Raw genomic sequence first — 10,998 nt, forward strand, 5'->3', positions numbered from 1 at the left:
TTTTGCAATTCATTTTTGAGGATGAAAAATTCAGAAAAAATTAAAGGGAGGCAAAATAAAATTATGAGTCCTACTGAGCTTGAAAATAAAATTTGACTAGAAAACAATCTATCTTAATAATTCACTTATTTAAAGTAGGCTTTTTATTTGTTTACAGAACTAAATGGCGGCTTTTACAAGTGTTAGTCCCCTCAGAAAGCTTCAAGTATTTTGACTTAAAAGAATAGAGGGTTTTGACGCCTTTCAAGATTAAGGACCGAATATAATAAAGACACAAAATATATTATTTAAAATAAGTCAATTTGAGTAGTTTCAATAAAACAATCTCTAGGCCCTTGAGGGTCATACCCAGTGGCGGCTGGATAATGAACTGGCTATTCCTAAATAAACCTGCATGAAAGGCTAAAGTACTTACCACTGACGAGATAGAAAGTGCCATCTCTACAAAGTCTAAAAATATTCTGTAGGTGATGTTGTGTAGTCTTTAATTTAGGTAAACGAATTATAAGGAAATACAAAACTGTCAAATGTAGAACCCTATACTACAAATATTTTGTCTCACTGATTTCAATTTTTTAAATTTCGAGATTAAAAAAAGTCCTGTTTCACTAAACAATTTTTTAAAAAAATATATACTTGCCTTGATATGTTCTAACCAATGAGTCGATTCCAAGCTGGACAACCAATGAGATTCTTCCACGTTAGGATAAACAATGTCTTTGACTTTTTTTAAAGATTCCCGCATAACATGAATGTTATGAATGTCTAAGAACAAAAGTTCGGTGTTATGATATGCATCATCACTTTCATATCCTCCTCCTGTTGCCTGAGAAACAAGATACACACACAGTCAGTTGGGTTTTCTATCTCATCTGTAACTTACACAAATATTTGGAAAGTTATTGGTCCTCTAAATCTCAACGTCAAACATTGCAACTCAGATACAATGATTGCTGGAACTTGACTTCCTATCCAACACTAAGCCTCAGCAACACTAGTCTCAGTTTGAGCAAGAAAAAGGATGGCAGGCTGGCAATTTCCTGGGGAGGTGTATTTGCGAGAAAGAAATCATTTTCAAAATGTTCTATAATTAGTAGCTGTTCTTCCGGATCTGGAAAGGCAAGAGCAGGTTCTGAATGGTCCGCATCCTCCATCAGTTTTGTAACAGCACTTCTCAGGGAGAGGCGCTGGCTTTGTAATAAGCACCCACTAGGGTCAGGACAGGCTAGAGGAAAATGACAGGCTTTGGAGTCAGACAGACCCAGACCGATAGCTCAGCTTCGGCCTCTCTTTGCTGTGTGATCTGGGGAAAGACACTTAACCAATCTGAGCCTCAATGTCCCCTCCTGCAGAATAGAGGATAATACTACCTAAGTCTCACAGGACTCAGAGAAGCCATACTCTACGACAGCTAACACCAGCCACTGTTTAATGAGGCCCTATGATGTCCCAGATACTGAGATTCTTGCTTTACACAATTTCATTTAGCTCTTACAGCAATGCTGCAGGATATATTTTACCATCCCTATTTTGCAAATCAGAAGACATACTAGTTAACTATCCCCAAAGTCACACACATAATCAGTAGACTTTAAGTCATCTGACTTCAACGCCCGAACCTTTTTGAGCGCACCGTGACTTCGTCCGCTGTGCAAATGCCAAGGGCAGAGCAGTGCACATGGTGGGCCCTCAAAGAACAAAAGATTTCAAGAGGAGACCAGACAGCCACCACCTCCCACAGCACCTACGAGGATTAACTGCCAGGGCAGGCATCGGTTCCCCTTGACAGCGTAGTGAACATGCCTATTTTCTATGTAGACAAGAAGAAACGCTACAATTCTGTTTAGGAACCTGGCTGCATCCTCCTTAATGTTTTAAAATGCCACGGAACACGTGGCCCCTGGCTCTTTAAGAAGAAGTTAAATAATTCAGACTTGTGAAGAAAGCAATGTTCCATAAGCTGATACGAAAGGATGCTAATTAACACTGTAAGAACATATGAATGCATGAACTCATCAGAAAAGGTAACTATATCATCAAAGCAACGTTAAATTAACCCCAGAGTACCTGTAGGGAGAGGACGGGGGAATGTGCCTGGAACTTAAGAGCAGACGGGAAGGCACCAGAGAAATGTGTCAGTGCTACATTATGTCCCATCCTTTTTATTGATAACGATGGAAGGAATATAAACTTATAGCTCAGGATAGAAGGGCCAACACATCCTAGGGTTTTTCCCATGGTTAGTTACAGAGAAGGTGTTCTGCAGTAGAAATAAGGCTACCACTTGAACATCAAACCTGGAGACCTATGTACAAGCTACAGGCCTTGGTCTCCACCGACTCTAGGTAAGAACATATATTTTATTTAGAAAGAAATATATTTTTAAAGCTTGTTTATAAGTAGAATCAGTAGTAAGGCGACAACAAACAGTCACTTTATTACTTTTAAAAAGTTATTAGCTAATGAATAAATAGTCAAATGGGCCATCTTCTCCTCTTTTGGGTTATCCATGCCTCAACAAATGACACCTGGCAGCTCTGATAGGCGGGCGCCACAGTGACTATCCACCTGGCAGTCACTTTTGCAAACTGCAGGAATAGGGCAAGGGTGGAAAAGTGAGCCCATTTTGCTACATCTGCATGCCTATAATGCAATGACACATGTCACCCTCCCATAGACAGACAACCTGCTTCTTTACACAGGTAGTTTTTATATAGTTACAGTGATTTTCAAAGGCATTCTCAATGCTGGAGTTTCTCTCATAAATAACTGAAGATGCTATGTGAAAAAAAAATAAAAGGGAAATATTACTCACTGCCAAAATTTCTGACAAAAACAGACGTTAATAAAGTTCCACTTTAATTCATCACAGTGTACTGCCACAAAATTAAAGCAGCTTGATGCTGGATCTTATCCACCTCTGGGTTTTGTTTGTTTGTTTGTTTAATTTAAAAATGGTGTGATGTTGCTTGTTATATCTGGAGCTGTAAATTTCTAAATATCCACAAGGGAGGAACAATTAGATCCAAAAAGAACAGAAGTCAGAAGGGTAAAATCAATTAGTCAAGCGTAGATCGAGTTCTCAAAAGTGCAAATTCTCCATCTCTGGTTAGGTTTGAAGTCCCCTTTTCAGTTTTCTTCTCTTCAACAAAAAAGAACAACTCAGATTGCCTAGTACAACAATATAAAGGTCCAAGGGCCTGTTGCTATGGATATAGATGACTAGGGGAGAGATGCAGCCGAGGGAGGAGGGGAACCTGAGCATGTTTTTTAAAGAATGATTCAGAGATCTTTAAAGCGTAGGTTTTTTCCCTTAATTCTTGCCTTCCCTTCATTTCTAAGAGAACTAAGAAACACGGGCATATTTCCTGAGTGTTAAAAAGGCATTTAAGGATTCTACTGCTATAACGATGAGCTTAAGAGTTACTATGCTGTATGCATTTTATACATTTTAATATTTTAAAACATTCTTTCCTGCATCTACGGCCAGGCCACCTTGAACAAGCTTGATCCCGTCTGATTTCGGAAGCTAAGTAGGGTTGGACCTGGTTAGTACTTGGATGGGAGACCACCTAGGAAGACCAGGTGCTATAGGCGCAAAAAATAAAAATAAAAAATAAGAGGTTGCAAACTGACAAGGTTCTTGCAGTCTGTGAGGTCAACCATAAAATAAAATATTCTTTCTTAATACCTCATCCTAATACCTAATACCTCATCATAATTTCAGGCTGAATTATACATGGAAACACTGCAAACATTACATTTTATACCTATATTCAAGTCTGAATTCTACAGGAAGGATACCAGGAAAAGAAATATTAAAGGTCAAGGATAATCCAAGAAGACGTTCATATTTAGATTTAATTTCCTAAATGTTTTACTCGTAATTCCTCGTTTACTTATTCATTTTACTTCCTGCTTGCTTTACATTTAATTTCAAGATCATGTTCATTTCCTAAACACAAAGCACCTGTAGTAACAAACAGCTGGTCCAAGAGCACCCAAGAGACAGAGAGGCCACCCCCCAGGAATCAGTGTACAAGATGCACAAGTGTGTGAGTGGAGCCCCCCCATGCACGCCGTCTCACACACGCATGTGCAGACAGACGCCACAGGCCCCACTTAGGAAGCTGCAGCATCTGTCTGAGCCGCTCAAGGTCTTGTTTTGCTTTCAGGTTCTTGCCTTCTGCTCTGAATAATTGAAGAGGCCAGATAAATGACCTCGGGATAAGCAAAGTATTCAAGATGATGAAATTGAAGTCTGCAGCTGATGAGAAACAAGAAATCTGAAAGGTGGAATGTGGATGAGCAACTCAGGGCAGGCCCACCGTGAGCACTTGTGATGGAAGAAGGAAAAGAAAATAGAACGAAGTCGAATGTAAACAGCACAGCACAACCTGGGGCCATATAGCTGGGGCAAACAGCCTCACACCTTGCTGCAGCATCCAAAGGGCTCCTGAAGGCAACACCATATAGTCACTGATGTTCAGAGTCATGACTTCGGTCACCTTCGGGGACACTCGACATTCTCTGCTTAAGAAGTCCAAGAGGACGATTGAGACAGATTTCTTTAAAAATAATAACTCTGTGTGTGTATGAGTATAAAATTCACACACGTAGATCTCATTTCTTGAATGATCTTATGTAAACGAGAATCCACATGGAGGAGTATAGTGAAGGGAGTGTTCTGATAAAGCTAAAAATTTAGGATTTTAATAATGATAGCTTCCCACGACTTCTCACAGATGCCTCAACAGTGCAGACATTGAGAGTGACCATCAACAGCCTAAAGAACTCCAAAGAGATACTAACTTTTGCCTAAGACTCTGGCCAAAACCCAAGTTCATTACAGTTCTAGACTTGCCTAATTTACCTAAAGATAATATTTTCATTTGATTTTAATATAATCTTTTAAGCTATGCTTTACTATTAATGCCACTTTCTTCCTCAGTGAACTAGTTTTCTTACTTAAGCTAAGTTTACCAATTAATTTAAGCCTGCATGTTGACATGGCATGGTAAAAACATTCATTTGGAACACCATATGCTGTATGTCAGGGATGTTTCTATCACATTAACTATACTCACCTTGTTGGCCACTGCATTTACATTGGGTCTTGCATCATAGATTGTGAGTTTAGAAATTTGTTTATTAGTCTCCCTGATGACGTCGAGATATTTCTCATCGTCTTTATTTCGTTTACCACTCATACCAACGAGAGGCTGACTGCAACGCACAATGACTGTCTTGTTTTCTGGATGAATCCATGACAGCACCTGTAGTTAGTTCAGAAATTTTAAGCTATCAAGAAAAAACAAATCTGAAAACAATTAAAACTATTAAAAAAAATAAAACACTAACAATCATGATGAAGTGAATCTGCTTTTGCCGAAAGGAATATTTATTCACCTATGATATCACTGTGTGCTCAGAAACACACATTTAACAAAGATGGCTATTCAGAGACAGTGAGAATAGAATAATCGATCGCTTTACTAGTCTTTTCTTAATTAGCACCACATCTAATAGAAGTTAAATGCTTACCTAAAAAATCATATATCACTTAAAGGAAACAGAAAGCTTCTGATATTATTTCAGTTCTGTAGCTTGCACTGGATTTACCATCACAGAGAAACAGCTTTAGTAAAAAGTGAGAAGTAAAAGAAATCACCTCTGATACAACGTGTTTCTATAATACCGACTCATATGTGCAGGTGGTTTCCCTAAGAGTCTCAATTATAGAGTCTGAGATGGGGGAGACAACCCAAGGGACGCAGAAAAGATGTTAGGACAGCCCAAAAAGCTGCCAGAGTCTCCGCAATGGAGCGAGGATACCCAATCCCCACGAAGCTCTTTGAGCCTTTCCTCACATGCAATCTTCTCTAATTTTATATACACACCTGGCATATTTGATAACTGGTTTGTCAGCTCACAGCACACGAGAAACAAGACCTGTAAAAGGTCGCTAATAATGTAATACATCACCAAAAGCTATGGAACTGTCCCCTTTAAACAGGTGAACTGCTTGACATACATCTCAATAAAGCTGTTTATAAAAAGGGAACCCTTTCTTCCACCCCTCTTCTCTCTGCTTGGGAGATTTAAGACTGGAATCTCCATGCCCTGTTAAGAAATGCTACTCTTATGAGTTGTTTCACCTCTCTTTCTTTTTCCTTTGGGATCTTGGCTACCTTTATGAAGGATGCTTGCTATATGACTGACCAGGTACAAATAATACAAAGTTTACAATATCAACTACTATAAGTGCTTTTTTAAGTATATGGTACAATATTAGGTTAATTTTCTTATTAAAGTTAATATCTAGAAGCCATAAATAATTAAGGGTGTACACAAATATTTAGGCCCCAAAAGATGTTTATCACAGCACTATTTAGAATAGCAAAAGATTAAAAAGAACCTAGATGTCTCACAATAGAAAACTAATTACATATATTATAGTACATCTGCACACTGGCCTATGAGCAGATATTTAACAGGGTAAAAACTTATTTCCAAGATAATGCTAGGTAGAAAGAGCGGATTGAGATGCAAATTATAGAATAATTTCATCTTTTTCTAATAAAAATATGTATGCATCGAAGGAAGTCTCGAAGGACATATATCAATATTGACTGTACTTCTCCCAAGGCATGGACTCCAAAATAAATACGTATTGCTTATATGTTAAAGACTTCCATAACATTAAGACGAATCTGTTTGAGAATAAAGAAATATGCAACCATGAATGCGAATATTAATGTGTGTGGATTATTTCATTATTCAGTGATATTTTATAAGTTTGTTTCTCAGACACGAAGTAAGATTGCTTTCTCATCAAATCTTTTCGTATTTTTCTATGGGCTTTTGAAAAACTAAATATCAAATATTAATGATTTCACATTAAAAGCAAATACATTTTCTGGGTTATAGTCCAAAGTCAGGTGGTCAGAAAGTATATTGGAAGGAGCACATTATCTACTGTTAGATATTATTAAGCGTGGTAATCTATAAAGATATAGGGGTGATGGACAGCTTAGCCTCCATTTTGTTAGGAAAAATAAATGCAAAGTGGTGACCATCACAAAGGAAGAAGGATCAATAAAAGAGCTAAAGAAGTAAAAAGTTAAGCATTCTATTTGCTCAGAATAGTGGGCAGTGCCGGGTCAAAACGGCAACCTGAGCACAGTGGACTGGGCACAGTTGTTTCATTTCCTCTCCTGCCCACATCCCATGAAATACACGCACACACATCCCTTTGACACCACAGATGTTCAATAAACATGAATGGAATAAAGGAGTGAACAAAATCGATCCACGGTACCCTAGTTCAGTTCTCCTGTGGGCAAGGCACGTATTGGCAAGACAGCTGGCTAGGGCAGAATGGAGTCTGAGGCTATGGCACAGGAAAGTATGTCCAAGTAGAGCACAAGGGAAGTGAATCTGTAACTAGCTTCATTAGCGCTGTGTTCTAACAAAATGAACTAAAGAACATACTTTCAAGTACAATATGTATCATGAAAATATAAACAGACACTCATAATTAGAGAAGTGAATTTTAAGTTACAATTATGTCGACAGTATAACAAAAGTTTCACACAAATATCCTTTTAAGGACAGAAATATCTAGACTTGGAAGTTAAAGGCAAGGTAACATTAAATCTTAATTTCTTCATGCCTTGTTTTTAAAGCAAAACAAAACAAAGTACTTATTATGACATGCCCTGAAAATTAACAAAGGGGAAAAAAAGTTCTCTAAACTTTTAGTTAATAAAATTTATGTACACCGAGTAGAGGGCATGACTTGTACATAAATATTTAAGACACAAAGAAAACTTTGTGAAGTAGGTCCAATGATACCATAAGCATACTGTCTGAAATAATCTGTGCTTGACTCCAGGATGCTAACGGTATTAAGGCAGCTTGCAAATAGGATGAGGATAAGCTAATCCTAATAAAGGTAAGTCTATGTGAAAGCCTGCACTTACACAGTCTATGACATAAAACGGTACCTTATGTCCAGCATGACTCAGCTGACGTTCGTGCTACAAAGACGAAAACCATAAAGGCCCTGTCCTACCTCCTTTCCTTCCATCTGGCACTTGGTTTACATGGACCCTCTCGTATAAGAATGACTTGTGTTCATTCTCCATCCTTGATTGTGAGCTCTTGGAAGGCAAGTGCTGTCTTTCTCGCTTTCCCATTTGGCCTGGTGCTTTGCGCTCAGAAGGCACTTGATAATTATTTGTTGGATTGAAATCCAAGAGCATTTCTCTAAACTACTTGACTCCCATTCTTATGGAATAAAAGGTACTCTCCGAGAATAAAACAAAAAACAAAAACCAAAAAACATTAATGGTAGTACTCACTGGAATTCGATTTCGGGATCTGAAAGTTGCAACCCTCTTGAGATCTTCATCTGTGGCACGAAATGGAACCACCAAGAGAGGAGGGTACGTGTCACACAGTTCATAGCACTTATTAATAAAAGTTATTCTCCAGTGGTGATTGGGCAAGCCCTGTGGGGAAAAAGGAAGTCCAAGTCAGTACTGTATGACCTCATCTGTGCATCTGGCCTTGGATCTCCATTCTTCTTTCTAGCAGAATTTGCACATGCCCTCTGCCCACAGTGCAGTGACGGTCTACCAATTGATAACGAGGGAGTCAAATCAATAATCCAGACGACATAAGAACACAAGACACAACACTGGTGGTTTCCATATAACTCTAAACTAACACTGGTAAATACAGATGCCCTTGAATTTGAGATCTTCCTTTATTTCATGTCAAACTATTCTTTACTACTGGTACAACAAAGAGAAACCCAAGTTTATCCCCCATCCGTGCACCCGCCCACCCTAGAGAAAAGTACATCGTGTGATCTTAACGTGTGTCTAATTGAGGGTAGAAAAGAGATCAGGTAACTCCCTATCCCTACTCAAAACCAGAGTGAATGCTTCAGTCTGCTCCAAGGTAGAAAGAGGCTAAGTGTATGGAGAAAGTCACAGAGGGGAAGTGAAAGAAAACCCCTCTGGGGAGGCTCATTTCGCCACCTCCTAAGAGTTTTTTCAAATTGTTTGGGACTGATGACCGTGCAATAGGTTATGTGAGAAATACAGTCACGCGCAGTCAAAGTAGACTGCTAATGTGACAGGGAGACATGGAAGACACCTCCCACCCTATCATCTACCGCCAAAATTGTATCTAGTGTGGACAACAGCCAGAGGTGGTGGAATATTCTCTCCCCATATTCACAAATACACAAATACACACACGAAAGTGAGCTATGTGGGTGCTTGCTTTGGGGACAGACATTGTACCTTTTCTTTAGTTCTGGCCCTATAGACCACGGACCAAACAGATGAGTCTGATGCTGAGTCCAATTAGAGAGTTTTAAGTCCCATCAGAAAGTTATAAGAAAAAAAGATGGAATATAATGGCAGTCTAGAACAAAGTACCTTCAACCGTTCACATACGCATGCAATCTTAAAAACAGGAACTGTTTTGTTTCAAGCTAGAAGCTTTGACCTAAAAAATAAGTCTTAATGTTGTCAACAGCACTCTAAAATACAAATATTTTAATACATAATGCTGCAGAGATCTCCAAAACATGCAATATGTTTGACTGGTCCTTCATCTGCCTCGATGACTGACCCAAAACAAAAGTCATTAAAATGACAGGTATATAAAGCCTTTGAAAATAGTAGTCTAAAGCTGAGTTCTAGAAACAATAGGACATACTACCTTATACATAGTGCTCTAGAGATAAACTCCCCCGCCCAGATTCCTGAGCATCGAATCTGCTTATGAATGAACACACCACCGATCAAGACTAAAAACAGAAATCAACCCAGGTGCTTAGTAGTGGAGGCGGTGACCAGAAGATTCTTCTTGAGTCTAGGGTTCCATGATTTTACTTTATTTCGCATTCACTGCCTTTCCCGTGCCCCCCCCACCCCCCGACCACCCAATTTCTCTATTTTCACCCAGTCCCCCAACCCCACTCCTGTCTGGCAACCATCAGTTTGTTCTCTGTATCTATGAGTCTGTTTCTGTTTTTTTTTTCTTTGTTTATTTGTTCTTTAAATTCTATATATAAGTGAGATTACATGGTATTTGTCTTTCTCTGACTTATTTCACTTAGCCAAATAATACCCTCTAGGTCTATCCATGCAGTTGCAAGTGCTAATACTTCATTCTCTTTTATGGCTGAGTAATATTCCATTGTGTATATGTACCACCTCTTCTTTATCCAATTGCCTATTGATGGGTACTTAGGTTGCTTCCATATCTTGGCTACTGTAAATAGCACTGCAGTGAACATAGGGGAGCCTATATCCTTTCGAATTAGTGTTTTCAATTTTTTCAAATAAATACCCAGATATGGAATTGCTGGGTCATAAGGTAGTTCGATTTTTAATTCTGTGAAGAACCTCCAAACTGTTTTCCATAGTGTTACTGCCTTTCACATAACACAACTGGGCTTGATTTGATTCTCAAAACTCATTCGATGAAATTTCCCAATTATTTGAAGAGCTTTGCAGAATGACAATTCTGAAAAATTCTATCACAAAACTTCTAGCTGTCCTGTAGAGTGGCTTATACCAGAGGTCAAATTGTGGCTCTTGTTGCATAGGATCTCCTTCACAAACATGCCACGAGAGACCTTTGTCCCTGAACAGCAACGTTATTCCAAGATTCTTACCTTTATTATAGTAAATAAATGTGTATGTAAGTGATGTTTACATAAGAGAGCAGCAGTAATACACATTAATCAAAGTTTTCTTGGAAAAGACATTAGTACAGGAAAATGGCTCTAATTCATTTGAATCTGCACATCGGAATACATATAATTGAAATCTAAAACTGTCAGTAACGGTTAAGCTCTCAAGTATATAAATATATAGCAACATCGACTCCTAAATAGGAAGCTACAGAAATTTGGTTTTTCTAGACTCCAAGTTTTCCTTCATTTCATGAACAACAGATAACTGACATTCT

The 10,998-nt window shown here is 38.5% G+C and overlaps 1 protein-coding gene and 1 pseudogene across 3 annotated transcripts in view; one reads left to right on the forward strand and one right to left on the reverse strand.

The window, feature by feature from the left end:
- MTM1 (myotubularin 1) overlaps positions 1–10,998 on the reverse strand; it is an 88,705-nt gene that overhangs the window by 16,602 nt on the left and 61,105 nt on the right. For all 3 annotated transcript variants that reach the window (XM_025051649.1, XM_006905507.3, XM_006905506.2), the window contains exons 8-10: positions 8,367–8,516; positions 5,088–5,276; positions 641–826 (exon numbers count right to left, since the gene is read on the reverse strand). In XM_025051649.1, the coding sequence (XP_024907417.1) occupies positions 641–826; positions 5,088–5,276; positions 8,367–8,516 (525 nt within the window). The remainder of the gene's footprint in view (positions 1–640; positions 827–5,087; positions 5,277–8,366; positions 8,517–10,998) is intronic.
- Positions 3,479–3,597, forward strand: LOC112485440 (annotated as a pseudogene).

The sequence above is a fragment of the Pteropus alecto genome, unplaced genomic scaffold (genome assembly GCF_000325575.1).
Source record: "Pteropus alecto unplaced genomic scaffold, ASM32557v1 scaffold341, whole genome shotgun sequence".
Taxonomy (NCBI): domain Eukaryota; kingdom Metazoa; phylum Chordata; class Mammalia; order Chiroptera; family Pteropodidae; genus Pteropus; species Pteropus alecto.